Source organism: Salvelinus alpinus, chromosome 14 (genome assembly GCF_045679555.1).
Source record: "Salvelinus alpinus chromosome 14, SLU_Salpinus.1, whole genome shotgun sequence".
In the NCBI taxonomy this organism is placed as follows: Eukaryota; Metazoa; Chordata; class Actinopteri; order Salmoniformes; family Salmonidae; genus Salvelinus; species Salvelinus alpinus.
Genome location: NC_092099.1, coordinates 24,669,698 through 24,692,191, shown reverse-complemented (window position 1 = coordinate 24,692,191; position 22,494 = coordinate 24,669,698). Strand labels below are relative to the sequence as shown.

Genomic DNA, 22,494 nt, shown 5'->3' with positions numbered 1-22,494 from the left:
CACGGCAAAGGGTGGCTACTTTGAAGAATCTCAAATATAAAATATATTTTGATTTGTTTAACACTTTTTTTGGTTAGTACATGATTCCATATGTGTTCTTTCATAGTTTTGAGGTCTTTACTATTATTCTACAATGTAGAAAATAGTCCAAATAAAGACTGGAATGAGTAGGTGTCAAAACTTTTGATTGGTACTGTATTTCTCTATTAACATGCTGATTTGCTGGTGCTTTTAGTCTTTATGTAAAAAAAACTTTTGTTGAAAAAAAAATATAGGCTTATTGTATTAAAAAAGGTTTGTCTAAAATAAAATGACATTGCTACATACATGGCTAAACCATGATTTCAGAAATGTTTTGTTATTCAACTGTTTGAATGTAGCGCGCCCCATTAAAAAAGATGTATCGGTAGACCTACTCATGTAGGTATCTAGTTATTGTGGGTCAATCAAAGCAACACTACCGTCAGAGGCTCCATGTGTGGCAAGTGAAGTGGGAGATTTCCAATCAATGCTAAATGGAATTACAATTACGATAATAAGTTGGCTAAATGAGAAGGGGTAGGCTACAAGGATCAACCAACAGATAGGCTGTTTAATATGAATGGAGTTGTTGCAGACAAGAATGCGGTGAGAGCAGCAAAATAGACTCCGTTAGTCTCGCTAGCTGGCTAACTAATTTAGCTAGATAGTGTAGCTAGCCTGGATTCTGTATATCGATTTGATGCAGTCAAGACAGACACTACCAGATGACATGATAATCTATTGCAGCAACAAGTTTGTCTATCTAACATGAGCGAGTTGGTGTGGCTACTTTCTCCCTCTCTATACCCTCAGTGTGAGACACACCTGCACCTGCTTCTCCCCACTGATCTGTACTGAAACAACAAGCAGAGTGCCTGTCCTGAGTCACGCAAGTAAGTCCCAAGTGAAGTGCAAAGAAATATATATATATATATATATATATATATATTAGTGATGCACCGATATGACATTTTAGATCCACTTCTCCTTAATGCAACCGCTGTGTCAGATATCAAAAATACTTTACGGAAAAAGCAAACCATGCAATAATCTACGTACGGCGCTAAGACGACAAATCAACCCAAAGAGATATCCGCCATGTTGGAGTCAACATAAGTCAGAAATAGCATTATAAATATTCACTTACCTTTGATGATCTTCATCAGAATGCACTCCCAGGAATCCCAGTTCTACAATAAATGTTTGTTTTGTTCGATAATGTCCATCATTTATGTCCAAATTCCTCCTTGTTGTTCGTGCGTTCAGTACACAATCTAAACTCTAGACGCGCGTGCAAGTCCAGTGGAAAGTACGGACGAAAAGTCCAAAATGTTCCATTACAGTCTGTAGAAACATGTCAAACGATGTATCGAATCAATCTTTAGGATGTTTTTAACATAAGTCTTCAATAATGTTCCAACCGGAGAATTCCTTTGTCTTCAGAAATGCGATGGAACGCAGCTAACTCTCACATGAATGCGCATGGTCAGCGCATGGTCAGCTCGTGGCACTCTGGGAGAGACCTTACTGAATCTCCTCTCATTCGCCCCCACTTCACAGTAGAAGCATCAAACAAGGTTTTATAGACTGTTGACATCTAGTGGAAGCCGTAGGAAGTGCAACATGACCCCATTTCCACTCTATCTTGGATAAGCAAAGAGTTGAAAACCTACAAACCTCAGATTTCCCACCTCCTGGTTGGATCTTTTTCTCAGGTTTTTGCCTGCCATATGAGTTCTGTTATACTCAGACATCATTCAAACAGTTTTAGAAACTTCTGAGTGTTTTCTATCCAAATCGACTAATAATATGCAAATACTGCCCCCAACCCCAAAGAAGTTAAAGAAGCAATAAAACTGGCCTTCTTCAGACTAGTTGAGTATCTGGAGCATCAGCATTTGTGGGTTCGATTACAGGCTCAAAATGGCCAGAAACAAATAACTTTTTTTCTGAAACTCGTCAGTCTATTCTTGTTCTGAGAAATGAAGGCTATTCCATGCGAGAAATTGCCAAGAAACTGAAGATCTCGTACAACACTGTGTACTACTACTCCCTTCACAGAACAGCGCAAACTGGCTCTAACCAGAATAGAAAGAGTGGGAGGCCCCGGTGCACAACTGAGCAAGAGGACAAGTGCATTAGAGTGTCTAGTTTGAGAAGGATGAAAGCATGTAAGCATGCTTTTCATTCCACTGGCACTGTGGGACCCAGAGAATATCATTAGGCTGTCAGAGGGCTTGACGGGACAGAACTGTTAGACTGAGCACATCCAGCCTGGGATTGTGCTGCATTCACAATGATTTAAGTTGTTGTTGGTGCTTTTTATTACTATACAGATAATATAGTGCTCATCGCACACAGCCGCTCACACATACAGCCACTCACACATACAGGCACACATACAGTGCATTCAGGAAGTATTCAGACCCCTTGACTTCCACATTTTGTTACGTTACAAATAAATTGTTGAGATAAAACAAAATCCTCATCAATCTACACACAATACCCCATAATGACAAAGTGAAAGCAGGGTTTTAGAAAGTTTAGCAAATTTATTTAAAATAGAAAACATACCTTATTTACATAAGTATTCAGACATTTTGTCATGAGACTTCGAAATTGAGCTCAGGTGCATCCTGTTTCCATTGATAATCCTTGATGTTTCTACAACTTGATTGGAGTCCATAGAGCTCCGAGACAGGATTGTGTCGAGGCACTGATCTGGGGAAGGGTACCAAAAAGTTTCTACAGCATTGAAGGTCCCTAAGAACACAGTGTCCTCCATCGCTCTTAAATGGAAGAAGTTTGGAACCACCAAGACTCTTCCTCGAGCTGGCCGCTCGGCCAAACTGAGCAATCAGGGGAGAAGAGCCTTGGTCAGGGAGGTGACCAAGAACCTGATGGTCACTATGACAGAGCTCGAGAGTTCCTCTGTGGAGATGGTAGAACCTTCCAGAAGGAAAACCATCTCTGCAGCACTCTACCAATCAGGCCTTTATGGTAGAGTGGCCAGAAGGGAGCCACTCCTCAGTAAAAGGCACATGACAGCCACTTGGAGTTCGCCAAAAGGCACCTAAAGGAGTCTTATACCATGAGAAACACAATTCTCTGGTCTGATGAAACCAAGATTGAACACTTTGGCCTGATTTCCAAGCGTCAGGTATGGAGAAGCATGGTAGTGGCAGCATCATGCTGTGGGGTTGTTTTTTAGCAGCAGGTGCTGGGAGACTAGTCAGGATCGAGGGGAAAATGAACGAGCAAAGTACAGAGAGATCCTTGATGAAAACCTGCTCCAGAGCGCTTTGCCCCAGTCTTGGGGTCCTAAGGTTCACCTTCCAACAGAGCAATGACCCTAAGCACACAGCTAAGACAACGCAGGAGTGGCTTCGGGACAAGTCTCTGAATGTCCTTGAGTGGCCCAGCCAGAGCCCGGACTTGAACCCGATCGAACATCTTTGGAGAGACCTGAAAACCACTGTGCAGTGATGCTGCCAATGCAACGTGACAGAGCTTGAGAGGATCTGCAGAGAAGAATGGGAGAATCTCCCCAAATACAGGTGTGCCAAGCTTGTAGCGTCATACCCAAGAAGACTCAAGGCTGTATTCACTGCCATAGGTGCGTCAACAAAGCACTGAATACTTACGTAAATGTGATATTTCAGTTTTTATTTGTAATATATTAGCAAACGTTTCTAAAAACCTGTTCTTGCTTCATCATTATGGGGTATTGTGTGTAGATTGGGGAGAATTATTTTCCCCCATCCATTTTGGAATAAGGCTGTGATGTAAAAATGTGGAAAAAGTGAACGGGTCTGAATACTTTACGAATGCACTGTACGTACATGTACGGATGCGCGCATACTTGCACACACGCACACTTTCATTTACATTCTCGTGCTAACACAGAGTAGCTAAGGTGGTGCTGTAAAGCTGTGTTCACCTGACTCCCCTCCTGCACTGTGAAATAGAGTATGCTTAATCCCTGTCACTCACACACACACACACACATACTAAGCAGTGCCCTCATGCCTGCGGTGTGATTTGATAGATGTGGTCTGTAGTTAGACGGTAAAGCTGATGATCTAATGTGAATTTAATAGTTGGGTGGCGTGGTAGTGATTATCTTATCTGACTTCATAATTCTGGCGTGTGTGAAATGGAGAGCGGATTACATTAGTATGATTCTATGTATTCATGTGCTTTTCTGCTTTCTTTTTTAATCTCTCACACACTTAACATTTCCCCCATTACCATACTTGTATCATCGTTGATTTATTTCTAGCATTAAGATCAGTTCATCGCACATTCTTGTGATAATAGGTGGCTAATGCTTCGGCTAACATTTAGACAACCCTCTTTCTTTCTGTCTCTCGTCTAATTTGGGGTCGATATGTAATTTACCGTCTCTCCCTCTCCTTTCCACCCCCCGCCAGGGGGACTCCATGAAAAATGATGGAGGAGGTGACAGTTGTAGCCAAGTGGGACTACACGGCCCAGCAGGACCAGGAACTTGACATCCGGAAGAATGAGCGGCTCACCCTGCTGGATGACAGCAAGACGTGGTGGAGGGTGAGGAATGCCTCCAACCAGACAGGCTACGTCCCCTCTAACTACGTGGAGCGCAAGAACAGCCTGGTGAAGAAGGCATCGCTGGTCAAGAACCTCAAAGACACACTGGGTAAGAAGGGTGGCGGTGGGCTGGAGATGGAGATGTCGTAGAGTATGTTGTTGGTAGTTTATCAGCAGAGAAGAGTGGAGCGTCTCTTGACTCCCTCCGCCTCTATTTTTTCATCCTCCTCTAAACTCCAGCTAGAAATGGAAGAAATCATTTTGTGCATCTCCTGAATTGTGTGTGTGTCTCATCCTGCTCTCACTCGGTCTCTGTCTGACAGGGTCTGGTACTGGGGTTGTGTGTCTCATCCTGCTCTCACTCGGTCTCTGTCTGACAGGGTCTGGTACTGGTGTTGTGTGTCTCATCCTGCTCTCACTGGGTCTCTGTCTGACAGGGTCTGGTACTGGGGTTGGGTGTCTCGTCCTGCTCTCACTCGGTCTCTGTCGGACAGGGTCTGGTACTGGGGTTGGGTGTCTCATCCTGCTCTCACTCGGTCTCTGTCTGACAGGGTCTGGTACTGGGGTTGTGTGTCTCATCCTGCTCTCACTGGGTCTCTGTCTGACAGGGTCTGGTACTGGGGTTGGGTGTCTCATCCTGCTCTCACTCGGTCTCTGTCTGACAGGGTCTGGTACTGGGGTTGGGTGTCTCATCCTGCTCTCACTGGGTCTCTGTCTGACAGGGTCTGGTACTGGGGTTGTGTGTCTCATCCTGCTCTCACTGGGTCTCTGTCTGACAGGGTCTGGTACTGGGGTTGTGTGTCTCATCCTGCTCTCACTGGGTCTCTGTCTGACAGGGTCTGGTACTGGGGTTGGGTGTGTGGATGTGAGCCTTTGTGCTATTTTAGAGGAGCTCCACCAGCACCCCAGGGACTTTGTTCAGTTGGCCATCGCTCTGAGCTGCCACAGCTTGGTGTCTGTAGGTCCTCACATTGTGTGTGTGTGTGTGTGTGTGTGTGTGTGTGTGTGTGTGTGTGTGTGTGTGTGTGTGTGTGTGTGTGTGTGTGTGTGTGTGTGTGTGTGTGTGTGTGTGTGTGTGTGTGTGTGTGTGTGTGTGTGTGTGTGTGTGTGTGTGTGTTAGGGTTATCAAATGGCTGGTGGAGACTGGAGAGAAACTCTTGCATGTTCCGTCTCTCTGTCTCCTTATTCCACTGATCTTATTTTTCAGTAACTCTTTTATACTTTCTTATACATACATTTTCTGAACTGCAAATTTCAGGAATCAGCCAATATTTCTTGCCTGCTCCAAAGAGAGAAACATACGAAGCTGAGCACACATGCCTTATTGTTCCTGTCAGTTCTGAGTAGTTCAATTAAATCTTGTTTGTAGACTGTCAACAGCCATTAATGGAGTTTTAAACCGCTGGGTTTGAATATCTGCTGCTGGTTAGAGAGAGAGTGTGAAGTTTACAAAGAGAGAGACAGAGAGACAAACATACAGAGAAAGAGAGAGTCTGTGAGGGGAGGGTGGAGTGATGGAAGGGGAGAGCAGGGCGGAGTGATGGAAGGGGAGAGCAGGGCGGAGTGATGGAAGGGGAGAGCAGGGCGGAGTGATGAAAGGGGAGAGCAGGGCGGAGTGATGGAAGGGGAGAGCAGGGCAGAGAGATTGGAGGGGAGAGCAGGGCGGAGTGATGGGAGGGGAGAGCAGGGCGGAGTGAGGGGAGGGAGAGCAGGGCAGAGTGAGGGGAGGGAGAGCAGGGCAGAGTGGGGAGGGAGGGCAGAGTGAGGGGAGGGGAGAGCAGGGCAGAGTGAGGGGAGGGGAGAGCAGGGCAGAGTGAGGGGAGGGGAGGGCAAGGCAGAGTGAGGGGAGGGGAGAGCAGGGCGGAGTGAGGGGAGGGGGGAGCAAGGCAGAGTGAGGGGAGGGGAGAGCAGGGCAGAGTGAGGGGAGGGGAGAGCAGGGCAGAGTGAGGGGAGGGGAGAGCAGGGCAGAGTGAGGGGAGGGGAGAGCAGGGCAGAGTGAGGGGAGGGGAGAGCAAGGCAGAGTGAGGGGAGGGGAGAGCAGGGCAGAGTGAGGGGAGGGAGGGCAGAGTGAGGGAGGGCAGAGTGAGGGGAGGGCAGGGCAGAGTGAGGGGAGGGCAGAGTGAGTGCAGGCTATGCTCTTTTTCCTAGCCACCGTGCTTCTACACCTGCATTGCTTGCTGTTTGGGGTTTTAGGCTGGGTTTCTGTACAGCACTTTGAGATATTAGCTGATGTACGAAGGGCTATATAAAATAAACTTGATTTGATTTGATATGCGAGGGGATGGGTAGAGTCTGTTACTGACACATTCCTCTCTGCCCCCAAAAGGAGCTCCATGAGACTATGTGGACCAACACTGCACAGCCTGTCACTTTCATTCACCAGCAGCACGTTATGTGTGTTTGTGGTTGTGTGCGGCGTGCTCAGATCTTTCATCTTTATCAATAAGAACATTTCACATAATCCTAGAGCAGGGATGGGCAACTTTGAACCTTTCAATCATGAGGGGCCGCATTTGCTTGTGGGTCAGCATACCCACATCACCCCCCACACACACACACACATTACGACAAAATATGTTAATGCAATTTCATGCAATTCTACACATTTTGCCATGGGGTGTAGAGATAACGTTGCAGTTTTAAAGAACATTTGCTACAATTCTACACATTTTGCCATGGGGTGTAGAGATAACGTTGCAGTTTTGAAGAACATTTGCTACAATTCTACACATTTTGCCATGGGGTGTAGAGATAACGTTGCAGTTTTAAAGAACATTTGCTACAATTCTACACATTTTGCCATGGGGTGTAGAGATAACGTTGCAGTTTTAAAGAACATTTGCTACAATTCTACACATTTTGCCATGGGGTGTAGAGATAACGTTGCAGTTTTAAAGAACATTTGCTACAATTCTACACATTTTGCCATGGGGTGTAGAGAAGATTTAGCAACATTTAACTCATTTCATGCAATTCTATACATTTTTCCGAATTACCGTCCGGGGGGGCCCCATAGGTTGGAGAGAAATGTTTGTGGTTTTTAATATGATATGAGTGAGACTAACAACATCAATGGAGCCACCCCGGACGGTAATTCGACCATGATAACAAGTTTAGATAACTGGCGACTAAACGAACTTGGCAATCAAAAAAAAAAAAAAACCGACATGGGCTAATTGAGTGACTATCAGTGACTGACATGACAAGACAACTGCTGATGCACAACCATATTTTGAAATTGCACCGTGTATTCTACTATTCAAAATTCTCAACAGTAAGTTGAGACCACGACTGAGTTCTCCCCCAACCCCACCCCCCCAAAAAAAGTGTTTTATCCGAGGGCCAGTTACCCATCCCTGTCCTAGAGGCACGGAGCCATCACTCAACAAACATTCTAATCTTACTCTGTTATCCCCTGTACACTCTGTTATTCTGACACCACTATGAGTGTATCCATAATTAAAGGGAAGTGTGTCTGTATATTCCATTAAAGGATGAGTCATTAAAGTCCTGTGTGCAGGCCAGTGGACCTAACCAGGGTTGTAGTGCGCTCCCTAACACAGCAATGCTGTTCCCCATCCATCCATCCATTAGAGCATTGAACAGTGCTCCACTCACCAGCCTAATGGTGTTACAGCCTGTGGCGAAACCACGGAACAACCAATCATCCTCGTCTGTTATTGAGTTATACATTATGCCCAGGTTCCTATTCAACCCCTAGCATTTCAATATGTTGTATTTGATCATGAATCTGTACCCGGATAGTTAAGATTCGGGCTTGGCAGTAACTTCTAATGTGTCTTATTTTGAATCTGTTCTGTGTGCACACACGTGTGTGTAAAGTCAGCACTCTATAAGTTATGGTTGGACTGGGTTCCCCTTTGCTCTTCTTGAATGGAATGGAAACCCAGCAGCACTGACTCAAAATGGCTGTGCCATTGACAGACTCTGCAGGCCAATACAGGGTAACAATCTCCCCAGTGATCCAAAATGGCTGTGCTCACTCATCAAGTGACATTTACTGCAGGCCAATACAGGGAAACCAATGATCTCCAGGCTGAATCAAAATGGTTCCCTTGGCTTCAGTCCATCTGACAGATTTACAGGGTGCATAGTACACACTGTCACCGTGCCAACGCTGCCTGCCCATAATGTTTGTGAAGACATAAACAGCTGGACGTTTATGGACTGTGTTATAGACTGAGCGCTGAGCTACAGTAGCGCTTTGTGTTAATAGCACCCTGCTAACATAATGTTATGACAGGCGGTAACCTTACAGTGGAGGAAATGGAAAATATGAGTTTTTTTTTTTTTAAGTGCTTGTTAACTGTTAATAGCTTCTCATTTGTAGCGGTATGCAAACTAGAATGATGATGGTGATTTATGGGTCGGATGTATAGTGTTTCTCCTCATCCACTACCTCTCAAAACACCTGTTACTTTATTACCTCCTGACTCCCCTGGGTTTCATTGTACTGCTCTCTGTGACTCTGTCAGGTGGTCCTGTGTATTTACTATTAGAGGTCGACCGATTATGATTTTTCAACGCCGATACCGATTAGTGGAGGACCAAAAAAGCCGATACCGATTAATCGGCCGATTTTTATTTATTTATTTGTAATAATGACAATTACAACAATACTGAATGAACACTTATTTTAACTTCATATAATACATCCCAAAAATCTATTTAGCCTCAAATAAATAATGAAACATGTTCAATTTGGTTTAAATAATGCAAAAACAAAGTGTTGGAGAAGAAAGTAAAAGTGCAATATGTGCCATGTAAGAAAGCTAACGTTTAAGTTCCTTGCTCAGAACATGAGAACATATGAAAGCTGGTGGTTCTTTTTAACATGAGTCTTCAATATTCCCAGGTAAGAAGTTTTAGGTTGTAGTTATTATAGGAATTATAGGACTATTTCTCTCTATACAATTTGTATTTCATATACCTTTGACTATTGGATGTTCTTATAGGCACTTTAACATTGCCAGTGTAACAGTATAGCTTCCGTCCCTCTCCTCGCTCCTCCCTGGGCTCGAACCAGCAACACAACGACAACAGCCACCATCGAAGCAGCGTTACCCATGCAGAGCAAGGGGAACAACTACTCCAAGTCTCAGAGCGAGTGACGTTTGAAACGCTGTTAGCGTGCACCCCGCTAACTAGCTAGCTATTTCACATCGGTTACACCAACCTAATCTTGGGAGTTGATAGGCTTGAAGTCATAAACAGTACAATGCTTGAAGCATTGCGAAGAGCTGCTGGCAAAACGCACGAAAGTGCTGTTTGAATGAATGCTTACGAGCCTGCTGCTGCCTACCACTGCTCAGTCAGACTGCTCTATCAAATATCAAATCATAGACTTAATTATAATATAATAAACACACCCGAAATACGAGCCTTAGGTCATTAATATGGTCGAATCCGGAAACTATCATCTCGAAAACAAAACGTTTATTCTTTCAGAGAAATACGGAACCGTTCCGTATTTTATCTAACGGGTGGCATCCATAAGCCTAAATATTCCTGTTACATTGCACAACCTTCAATGTTATGTCATAATTACGTAAAATTCTGGCAATTTAGTTCGCAACGAGCCAGGCGGCCCAAACTGTTGCATATACCCTGACTCTGCGTGCAATGAACGCAAGAGAAGTGACACCATTTCACCTGGTTAATATTGCCTGCTAACCTGGATTTCTTTTAGCTAAATATGCAGGTTTAAAAATATATACTTCTGTGTATTGATTTTAAGAAAGGCATTGATGTTTATGGTTAGGTACACGTTGGAGCAACGACAGTCCTTTTTCGCGAATGCGCTTTTGTTAAAGCATCCCCCGTTTGGCGAAGTTGGCTGTATTTGTTAGGAAGAAATAGTCTTCACACAGTTCGCAACGAGCCAGGTGGCCCAAACTGCTGCATATACCCTGACTCTGTTGCAAGATCAGTGACACAATTTCCCTAGTTAAAAGAAATTCATGTTAGCAGGCAATATTAACTAAATATGCAGGTTTAAAAATATATACTTGTGTATTGATTTTAAGAAAGGCATTGATGTTTATGGTTAGGTACACGTTGGAGCAACGACAGTCCCTTTTCGCGGATGCGCACCGCATCGATTATATGCAACGCAGGACACGCTAGATAAACTAGTAATATCATCAACCGTGTGTAGTTAACTAGTGATTATGATTGATTGTTTTTTATAAGATAAGTTTAATGCTAGCTAGCAACTTACCTTGGCTTCTTACTGCATTCGCGTAACAGGCAGGCTCCTCGTGGAGTACAATGTAAGGCAGGTGGTTAGAGGGTTGGACTAGTTAACCGTAAGGTTGCAAGATTGAATCCCCGAGCTGACAAGGTAAAAATCTGTCGTTCTGCCCCTGAACAAGGCAGTTAACCCACCGTTCCTAGGCCGTCATTGAAAATAAGAATGTGTTCTTAACTGACTTGTCTAGTTAAATAAAGGTGTCATTTTTTATTTATTTTTTTAAATACGATTTCCGATTGTTATGAAAACTTGAAATCGGCCCTAATTAATCGGCCATTCCGATTAATCGGTCGACCTCTATTGACTATATTACCTCCTGACTCCTCTGGGTTTCATTGTACTGCTCTCTGTGACTCCGTCAGGTGGTCCTGTGTATTGGTATGCCAACCTCTGGTGTCCAGGGCGGTGAAAGAATGGAGGGATGGAAGGAGAGAGAGAGGGAGTGTGGGAGGAGTGAATGGAGACTGTTCCCCTGCCAACCAGCAGGCCAGAGCCTTGAAATGGAAATGAGCGAGAGCAAAATAAAGTGTGTGTGTGTGCGCGATTCAGCTGGGCTGTGTGGGTCTCAGGGGAGTTTTATGTCTGCTGTACCCTGCATATCTCTGCTCTCTATACTGTGACAGTCGACAGCATAGTCTCTCCATGGGATGGCTTGAAGTAGGCCCCGGAGGAGAGCATTCAAGTTGGGTCACATCAAGTGGGGCAACACACACACACACACACACACACACACACACACACACACACACACACACACACACACACACACACACACACACACACACAGTGCATTCGGAAAGTATTCCGACCCCTTTCCTTTTTCCACATTTCCACATTCCACATTTCCACACTCGAAATTGAGCCCAGGAGCATCCTGTTTATATTGATTGGACATGATTTGGAAAGGCATACACATGTCTATATAAGGTCTCAGTTGACAGTGCATGTCACAGGAAAAAATCAAGCCATGAGGTCGAAGGAATTGTCCGTAAAGCTCCGAGATAGGATTGTATCGAGGCACAGATCTGGGGAAGGGTACCAAAACATTTCTGCAGCGTTGAAGGCCCCCAAGAACACAGTGGCCTCCAACATTCTTAAATGGAAGAAGTTTGGCCGCCTGGCCAAAACTGAGCAATCGGGGGAAGGGCCTTGGTCACTCTGACAGAGCTCCAGTTCCTCTGTCGAGATGGGAGAACCTTTCAAAGGACAGCCATCTCTGCAGCACTCCACCAATCAGGCCTTTATGGTAGAGTGGCCAGACGGAAGCCACTCCTCAGTAAAAGGCACATGACAGCCCGCTTGGAGTTTGCCAAAAGGCACGTAAAGGACTCTGACCATGAGAAACAAGATTCTCTGGTCTGACGAAAACAAGATTGAACTATTTGACCTAAATGCCAAGCGTCACATCTGGTCAAATCCTGGCACCATCCCTACGGTGAAGCGTGGTGGTGGTGGTGGTGGCAGCATCATGCTGTGGGCAGGGACTGGAAGTCAGGATCAAGGAAAAGATGAAGGGAGCAAAGTACAGAGAGATCATTGATGAAAACCTGCTCCAGAGTGCTCGGGACCTCCGACTGGGTCGAAGGTTCACCTTCCAACAGAACAATAACCCTAAGCACACAGCCTCTGAATGTCCTTGAGCGGCCCAGCCAGAGCCCGGACTTGAACCCGATCGAACATCTCTGGAGAGACCTGAAAGTAGCTGTGCAGCGATTTTCCCCTCTAACCTGACAGAGCTTGATAGGATCTGCATAGAAGAACGGGAGAAACTCCCCAAATACAAGTGTGCCAAGCTTGTAGCGTCATACCCAAGAAGACTTGAGGCTGTAATCGCTGCCAAAAGTGCTTCAACAAAGTACGAAGTAAAGGGTCTGAATACTTATGTAAATGTGATATTTTTATTTTTTATACATTTGCAAAAAATTGTCATTAAGGGGTATTGTGTGTAGATTGATGAGGGGAAAAAACATTTAATCCATTTTAGAATAAGGCTGTAACGTAACTAAATGTGGAAAAAGTCAAGGGGTCTGAATACTTTCCAAATGCACTACACACACACACACACACACACACACACACACACACACACACACACACACACACACACACACACACACACACACACACACACACACACACACACACACACACACGAAGATGAATACGTACTGTTTGGAATAGCACACAGAGGGTGAGACACTGTATGCTCTTTCCATGACAAACTGACCAGGTGAATCCAGGTGAAAGCTATGATCCCTTATTGATGTCACCTGTTAAATCCACTTCACTCAGTGTAAGGAAGGAGACAGGTTAAAGGATTTTCAAGCCTTGAGACAATTGAGATGGGTCTTTCATTCTTAAGTGTCTGTATCAAGAATGGTACACCACCCCCAGAACATCCAGCCAACTTGACAACTGTGGGAAGCATTGGAGTCAACATGGGCCAGCATCCCTATGGAACGCATTCGACACCTTGTAGAGTCCATGCCCTGACAAATTGAGGCTGTTCTGAGGCTAAAAGTGGGTGCAACTCAATATTAGGAAGGTGTTTTGTACACTCCGTGTGTGATGTATGTTTGTGGTGTCTTATGTGTCCTTCACTGTCGTCACTTCTCAGACGCTCTGAAAAACAAGCCTCTCACATAACCCTTGTTTTACATGGACCTTGACTATTCTATTACACATTATGGTCTGTTCAATATTTCTGTCTTGTTTGCATTTGCCCATCCCTTTGTCTGTCTTTTTCATTCTCTCCTTCTGTCAGCTCTGCCCTGTGATGTCGGGTCTTCTGTTTGTTAGTAACAGCTGCCAAGGGACTCCTGCTCCCATCTCCTCACCCGCTCCGCTCTCACACAACAAAACAGCAGGAAAGTTTAGTGCCACTCTGTGTGAACCCAATAACTTCCTGAGTTAACTCACACAGTCATCTAAACATATGTGACCTAGCTCTATCTACACTGCAACACACACACACACACACTTGTCACTTTTCCCTATGTTGTGACTAAACAAATGACAGCATTGGGAATTTCTGTGTGCAGTGGAATGTAATTGTGCTTACTTTAGTTCTGCGGTATGTTTGGTTACATTTGTATTAGTCAGATGTAATTGGTTTGTACAGTAAGAGATGCCCGGATGTAGGTCTGTCTGATGTTATGTTCCAAGCAACCACCATTCAACCACCTGAGCCATGAGACATCTATATGCCAGTCATCCATCTCCCTGGGCAGCTGAACGCATCAGAACAACTCTTAGTTGGCCCCGGCTAGCGCTCCCACGGGGGTTACGACGGGTAAACAAGCAGCATGGAGGAGACGAGCGCTTTGTTGTTGCTGCCTGCTGTCTTTTTGTTGTGCAGAAAGAGGCAAGGAGACAGGTAGGAGGAGAGGAACCTTTGATCCCCTGCCTGCCTGTCAGTCAGTACCACAGCAGAGCCACAGCAGAGCCACGCACCAGACACCCTGTCTGCTCCACTTTCCTCCCCAGCCAGCATGCACTAGTTTCAGCCTTTTGATTAGTGGAGACGCAGGTAGCTGAGTGGTGCTGAACACCTGGTTTAATGAGGAGATGTGAGTTGTGACAAATACACTAACAGTTGTGACCGAGGGAGTGTGTATGTGTGTCTGTCACTTGGGTGCATTTACTGTATGTAGTATGTGGATAGAGAGAATTTCTGAGTATGTGGTGTCTGTGATCTTGTACGGAATGTATGTGATTGTGAACTATAGTATGTGTGTGCTTGCCCTCTCTGAGGAGGTCCTCTATCTTCTATTTTAAGTGTTGAGATCTCCACTGGGCCTAGAGTGCAGCCTGCAGCATCAATTAGAGTCCTGCCCCCCCCCCCCCCCCCCCCCCCTAACTCCAACTCCTGCCTGGTCTCCCACTGGAGCTCAAGCCTGCCCTGCCCACACACACAAATCCACTTCGTCTCCTGCTGCCTCATTTACTCAAAGCTTTCTGGGTACCACTGGATTAATGACTTATCAAAGGACTCAAGTGTCTTGGGTTGTAGATATGCGGCAGGGGTGGCAGAGCGTTGGGCCGAAAGGAATCCCCGAGCCGACAATGTGAAAAATCTGTCTGTGCCCTTGAGCAAGGCACTTTACCCGAATTGCTCCTGTAAGTAGCTCTGGATAAGAGTGTCTGCTAAATTACAAAAATGTAGATGTGAAAGATGTATGTTTAGTGTCTGGTTATACAAGTGTCGGTGTACCAGTTCCTGCTACCTGCTAGAAGAAACCTGAAAAGGTTTTGATTCAATCCACTAGCAACAACAGACTGTTGTCTTTCACTGGCTGTCTAAATGAAATAAAATGTCAGGTCATGTTAGCTTAACATACTGATGTAGTGATTCTCTTCCTTTCTCCCCCTTCTCTCTCTCAGGACTGGGTAAGGGCAGAAGGAAGCAGAGTGCCCGTGATGCCTCTCCCACGCCCAGCACGGATGCAGAGTACCCCTCCAATGGGAGTGGGGGAGGAGGAGGAGGAGGCGGTGCCGAACGCATCTACGACCTCACCATCCTGGCCGTTGTCAAGTTCTCGTACATGGCGGAACGTGAGGATGAGCTGACCCTAGCCAAGGGGTCCCGGGTCACGGTGATGGAGAAGTGCAGTGACGGCTGGTGGCGGGGCAGCCAGGGAGGTCGCGTGGGCTGGTTCCCCTCCAACTACGTCCTGGAGGACCCCGCAGAGAGAGAGGGTGAGGGGGGTGGAGGAGGAAGGGACTCCCCAGGTTATCCAGGGCAGGGCAGGGGGGCCACGATGACCAACGGGCGGGCGGGAGGTGGTGGCGGCCGGGATGGAGAGGGAGGTGGTGTACTCCATCTGGTCCAGACTATTTACCCGTTCAGCTCAGTGACGGAGGAAGAGCTGAACTTTGAGAAGGGAGAGGTGATGGAGGTTGTGGAGAAACCAGAGAATGACCCAGAGTGGTGGCGCTGCAGGAACGCCCAAGGCCTGGTGGGCCTAGTGCCTAAGAACTACGTGCTGATGCTGAATGATGCTGACAGGCCTCCTGGGCTCCCCGCCCTGCCGCAGTCGCCCCCTGGCTCCCCACAGATCCGCTACGTGGGGCCGGCGATCGTGGGCAAGTTTGCAGGCAGGGACTGGTACTACGGAGGGGTGACCAGACACCAGGCAGAGCTGGTCCTCAACGAGAGGGGAAAGGAGGGGGACTTCCTCATACGGGACAGCGAGTCATCGGTGAGTGGGGGAAGAGAGGATGAAGAACTGATTGAGGACAGTGGGAGGAAAGGAGGAAAGGGAGCAGGATGGAGGGAAGAGTAGAAAAATAAGTTGGAGAATAGGAGAGATCTGCACACATGAACAGCAGAAATATTGGCCTGTGATTTATAAATTAAGTCATGGTGCCCTCTGCTGGTGGATAGTGAGTAGCGTTAGTAAAGGAAAGCATGTTTGTTGGAGACAAATTGGTGAGTAAATGAACTGACTCCTTTTCTCTCCCTCTAGCCCAGTGATTTCTCTGTGTCTCTGAAGGCGCCTGGGAAGAACAAGCACTTCAAGGTGCAGTGTTCAGAGGAGGTCTACTGTATCGGCCAGCGCAAGTTCAGCTCCATTGATGAACTGGTGGAACACTACAAGAAAGCCCCCATCTTCACCAGCCAACACGGAGACAAGCTCTACCTGGTCAAACCGCTGCTGTGACACACATACATAAACACATACACACACAGGCACTCAGACATGCATATACACACACATACGCACTCCACCAAATGCCCATATCCCAGCAATCCTCAACATGCTGAACTTGGGGAGATAACTTAAGTCTGTTTTAGCCTCGTCACATAGCTGGTCTTGGTTCTGTTTACTTTCTTTGCTTTTGGGTTTTCTCTGTTTGTTTGGAATTCACACATTTTTGTATCTAATTTAAAACCCTCTCCAGAGGTTCCGATGATTTCTAAAGGAAATAATGACTTCACTAAGTGACCATTGTAAACACCCTCTTTTGCCTTTTCTCCTCTTCTCTGCCTTCATCCTCCTCAGAACTGTAGTCATTTTCTTCCACCTCTGCCTCCTCTTCATCCCTCTATCATCGAGGAGAAGTAGGAGAGAGCGAGAATTGAAAAGAATGGAGAGTTTGAATGTCTGTCAATGTACAACACTTACTGTATTGCTCTTCTATTCGCTCCAGCTCTACACTACACTTACGGCACATTTCCAGTCAGGATTCACCAGTGTTTTACACACAAGGCTCAGACTTTTCTGTTTCCCTCTACTCAGGCCGGCACCCGTGCCCCACTGGGCCATGGCTCCGGCGGACCTGCTCTCATTTGGGGCCAATAACAGGCCACAGGTACTTTTCAGCTGGCATTTACATAAATGGCTAACTGAACTTGAACACCTTCTCACAAAGCAACTGTTTTGATTATGCAGAAGTTGTTTATTCTGTTCTTCACAAATCTTCATTGTCAGCCCTAGCTATGGAAACATAATTTCCCTAGTATAGCATTAGGCTGTATACACTATCTAGTGTAACGCTGGTGTTACAGTCCAAAAGCAGCATTACTGTTTTGCTAGTCTATTGGCTCCAGCTCTACACTAAACTTACTGTTCTGATGTTCTATTGGCTCCAGCTCTACACTACTTCTATTTGATTGTCTCCAGCTCTACACTACACTTACTCACTCACTCATTCCCCGGCCCTAGTGCTGTTTTCCAATGAAGATACGTCAGGCGTTTTACTCTCAAAGTTATATACAGTGCATTCAGAAAGTATTCAGACCCCTTGAATTTTCCACATTTTGTTACATTACAGTCTTATTCTAAAATGTATAAAATGATTTTCCTCCCTCATCAATCTACACACAATACCCCCATAATGACAAAGCAAAAACAGGCTTGTAGACATTTTTGTAAATGTATTAAATATAAAAAACTGAAAACTGAAATCAAGTATTCAGTTTGTTGAAGCACCTTTGGCAGCGATTACAGCCTTGAGTCGTCTTGGGTAGGACGCTACAGGCTTGGCACACCTGAATTTGGAGAGTTTCTCCCATTCTTCTCTGCAGATCCTCTCAAGCTTGGTCAGGTTGGATGAGGAGCGTTGCTGCACAGCTATTTTCAGGTCTCTCCAAAGATGTTCGATCGGGTTCAAGTCCGGGCTCTGGGTGGGCCACTCAAGGACATTCAGAGACTTGCCCCAAAGCCACTCTTGCATTGTCTTGGCTGTGTGCTTAGGGGTCGTTGTCCTGTTGGAAAGTGAACCTTCGCCCCAGTCTGAGGTCCTGAGCGCTCTGGAGCAGGTTTTCATCAAGGATTTCTCTGTACTTTGCTCTGTTCATCTTTCCCTTGATCATGACTAGTCTCCCAGTCCCTGCTGCTGAAAAATATCCTCACAGCATGATGCTGCCACCACCGTGCTTCACCGTAGGGATGGTGCCAGGTTTTCTCCAGACATGATGTTTGGCATTCAGGCTAAAGAGTTCAATCTTGGTTTAATTGGACCAGAGAATCTTGTTTCTCATGGTCTGCAAGTCTTTAGGTGCCTTTTGGCAAACTCCAAGCTGGCTGTCATGTGCCTTTTTACTGAGGAGGGGCTTCCATCTGGCCACTCTACTATAAAAGCTTGATTGGTGGTGTGCTGCAGAGATGGTTGTCCTTCTGGAAGGTTGTCCCATCTCCACATAGGAACTCTGGAGCTTTGTCAGAGGGACCATCGGGTCCTTGGTCACCTACATGACAAATGCTTTTCTCCCCGATTCCTCAGTTTGGCCGGGCGGCCAGCTCCAGGAAGAGTCTCTGTGGTTCCAAGCTTCTTCTATTTAAGAGTGACGGAGGCCACTGTGTTCTTGGGGACAATCAATGCTGCAGTCATTTTTTTGGTACCCTTCCCCAGATCTGTGCCTCGACACAATCCGGTCTTGGAGCTCTATGGACCTTCGACCTCATGGCTTTTCCCCCCCCTGACATGCACTGTCAACTGTGGGACCTTATACAGACAGGTGTGTACCTTTCCAAATCATGACCAATCAAATGAATTTACCACAGGTGGACTCCAATCAAGTTGTAGAAACATCTCAAGGATGATCAATGGAAACAGGATGCACCTGAGCTCAATTTCGAGTCTCATAGTAAAGGGTAGTAAAACATTTCTACAAACCTGTTTTCACTTTGTCATTATGGGGTATTGTGTGTAGATTGAGGATTTATATCTATTTAATCAATTTTAGAATAAGGCTGTGAAAGAACAAAATGTGAAAGAAGTCAAGGGGTCTGAATACTTTCTGAATGCACTGTATGTGTTTATGTAGCTGATGGCAGGCACTAATTCAAGAGTACTTAGACTGTTGTTTTTATTAACTTTTTGCAGTCTGTTTACCAATGTATCGATCATGGGGTTCTCAGCTTTTCTAAGTTGATCTATCTGAATGTTATTGAGCATTGTTATTTCATTCTTGTTCCCACTGTATGTATATATTCAGAAGAAGATGAGGTACGTAATATGAATCATTTCGATCCAACCTACGGGACTGTGCCGCTAATGACGTGGTGAGAATTATAATACTTTTGTTCAATAAAAGTTTTTGCAGAATAACTCAAATCATGGGCTGTGTGGCAGCGTCTTCGCTTTCTGTCTCAGATGTTGTACTGTGTGACAAGTGGTGATTGCTGCTGGTCTCTGGGAGTGGATGGATACAACATGTTGTTATTATTATCCCCTATAGTTACCATCAAAGCCATGTATTTACCTAGTTGGGCCCATAGAGATCCTATTCAATTCCTAATTCATGGTTGCGCCATTGAGGTTTGTGCATTATGATGCATTTACACATCACTATAACATTCTATTTAAACCATGTTGGCGCCCTGTTAACATTACATGGGGAATATTTACATCTTGCGATGTCTTCTGGACGTCTTTTTTTTGTCTTGTCCTAACCGGTGGTCTTTTTTTTGGGTGCTGTCCAGACTGGCCTTGATTTGTCGTCTATATTTGGCCTTGATTTGACCCCAAAAAAAGACATCTGTGATTGGTTCGGATTGGCCTTGATTTGGCCCAAATATAGATGTGTATGATTGGTCCAGTATGGTGTTTGCCTTTCACGCCACGACCCGGGTTTGTCTGTCGCTACATTGGTGTCAGAAATGGGTTGGCAGCTATGACCTTAACATCATGACTGGTAGCCTAAGCAATATGGTGAAATCTCCTACTAGCCCAGAATTCCACGGATGCTCCTTTTAGATTTGTGGGGAGTACTTTAGTGAACAAGTCTAGGCCTACACTTCCCACTTAGCATTTACCGATAGCGATGTCTTTTGGCCGTATTTTTGGGGTCGTATTTTTTTGGTGCAGTCTGGACCGGCTTTCATTTCATCGTCCAAGGACGTTGATACTTGGTCCGGACCAAATTGGAACTAATCATAGACGTCTGTTTGGTTCAGATTTGGTCCGGTCTGGACCGGCCTTGATTTCAATGTCCATTGTCCACTGTACAGTAAAGCACCGCAGCAGAGCACAGTAAAGAAAAGTAGAGCACAGAGTACAGTATTGTACTGTATTGTACCCTACTTTTCTAATGTACTTTACTGAACTAAACTGTACTGTACTCTACTGAACTAAACTGTACTGTACTATACTGTTTTTACTGTACTGTGTACTGTACTGTAATGTACTGTACTCGACTGAATTAAACTGTACTCTACTGTAATCTACTCTACTGAATAAAACTTGACTGTCCTGTACCATACTGTACTGTGCTCTACTGTAATGTGAAGTTCAATCTTGTGAAACAACCCAAGCGTCTATGATTTGTTCAGATTTGAATCGGGTCCGCACCGACCATATTTGTACTTGTATGCTGCGGAGGTCATTCGAATAATATCAGTGTGCTTTACAAGTGTTTATATTTTGGTCATTCAGCAGACACTCTAATCCAGAGTGACTGACAGTCATTGCGTTCAACTAAGGTATATAAACCTATCACAGTCATAGCAAGAAAAAATACAAATCTGTAACCATTACTGAGAATGTTAATGTAGTTGAAGTGGTCTGATGGTTTATTCTGTAGGTTGGACTACTTTGAACATCATCGCTGCCAGTTTTAAAGCTTTTGAAAACGATAAAATAAGTCACATGGGAGCAATAATAAATATTCTGTTGCACTCTTCAGTTGGCTCTTCTATATTATTGTCATGTGACGCTTACTTCATTGAGAATGCATGTGCAGTCAATTTCTCCATAGAATCATGACTGAAAAATACAAACTCTGCAATAAAAGAAACGTCCCTTTTTCAGCACCCTGTCTTTCAAAAATAATTCGTAAAAATCCAAATAACTTCACAGATCTTCATTGTAAAGGGTTTCAGCACTGTTTCCCATGAACCATAAACAATTAATGAACCTGCACCTGTGGAACGGTCGTTAAGACACTAACAGTTTACAGACAGTAGACAATTAAGGTCACAGTTATGAAATCTTAGGACACTAAAGAGGCCTTTCTACTGACTCTGAAAACACCAAAAGAAAGATGCCCAGGGTCCCTGCTCTGCGTGAACATGCCTTAAGCATGCTGCAAAGAGGCATGAGGACTGCAGATGTGGCCAGGGCAATAAATTGCAATCTCCGTACTGTGAGACGTCTAACACAGCACTACAGGGAGACAGGACAGACAGCTGATCGTCCTCGCAGTGGCAGACCACGTGTAACAACACCTGCACAGGATCGGTACATCCGAACATCACACCTGTGGGACAGGTACAGGATGGCAACAACAACTGCCAGAGTTACACCAGGAACGCACAATCCCTCCATCAGTGCTCAGACTGTGCGCAATAGGCTGAGAGAGGCTGGACTGAGGGCTTGTAGGCCTGTTGTAAGGCAGGTCCTCACCAGACATCACCGGCAACAACGTCGCCTACGGCCACAAACCCACCGTTACTGGACCAGACAGGACTGACAAAAAACACTCTTCACTGACGAGTCGCGGTTTTGTCTCACGAGGGGTGATGGTCGGATTCGTGTTTATCGTCGAAGGAATGAGCGTTACACTGAGGCCTGTACTCTGGAGTGGGATCGATTTGGAGGTGGAGGGTCCGTCATGGTCTGGGGCGGTGTGTCACAGCATCATCGGACTGAGCTTGTTGTCATTGCAGGCAATCTCAACGCTGTGCGTTACAGGGAAGACATCCTACTCCCTCATGTGGTACCTTTCCTACAGGCTCATCCTGACATGACCCGCCAACATGACAATGCCACTAGCCATACTGCTCATTCTGTGCGTGATTTCCTGCTTGACAGGAATGTCAGTGTTCTGCCATGGCCAGCAAAGAGCCCGGATCTCAATCCCATTGAGCACATCTGGGACCTGTTAGATCGGAGGGGGAGGGCTAGGGCCATTCCCCCCAGAAATGGCCGGGAACTTGCAGATGCCTTGGTGGAAGAGTGGGGTAACATCTCACAGCAAGAATTGTCAAATCTGGTGCAGTCCATGAGGAGGAGATGCACTACACTACTTAATGCAGCTGGTGGCCACACCATGTACTGACTGTTACTTTTGATTTTGACCCCCCCCCTTTGTTCAGGGACACATTACTCACATGTCTGTTGAACTTGTTCAGTTCATGTCTCAGTTGTTGAATCTTATGTTCATACAAATATTTACACATGTT

At 45.5% G+C, this 22,494-nt stretch overlaps 1 protein-coding gene across 4 annotated transcripts in view; it reads left to right on the top strand.

The window, feature by feature from the left end:
- The window catches only part of LOC139538629 (cytoplasmic protein NCK2-like), a 52,161-nt gene extending 31,168 nt beyond the window's left edge, over window positions 1-20,993 (top strand). For 2 of the 4 annotated variants that reach the window (XM_071340895.1, XM_071340897.1), the window contains exons 2-5: window positions 835-914; window positions 4,455-4,699; window positions 15,248-16,065; window positions 16,333-20,993. In XM_071340895.1, coding sequence (XP_071196996.1) covers window positions 4,471-4,699; window positions 15,248-16,065; window positions 16,333-16,527 — 1,242 coding nt within the window. In that variant the 5' untranslated portion in view covers window positions 835-914; window positions 4,455-4,470 and the 3' untranslated portion in view covers window positions 16,528-20,993. The remainder of the gene's footprint in view (window positions 1-834; window positions 915-4,454; window positions 4,700-15,247; window positions 16,066-16,332) is intronic. The other 2 variants (XM_071340896.1, XM_071340898.1) reach the window with 1 other exon arrangement.
- Window positions 20,994-22,494: the final 1,501 nt, after the last annotated feature.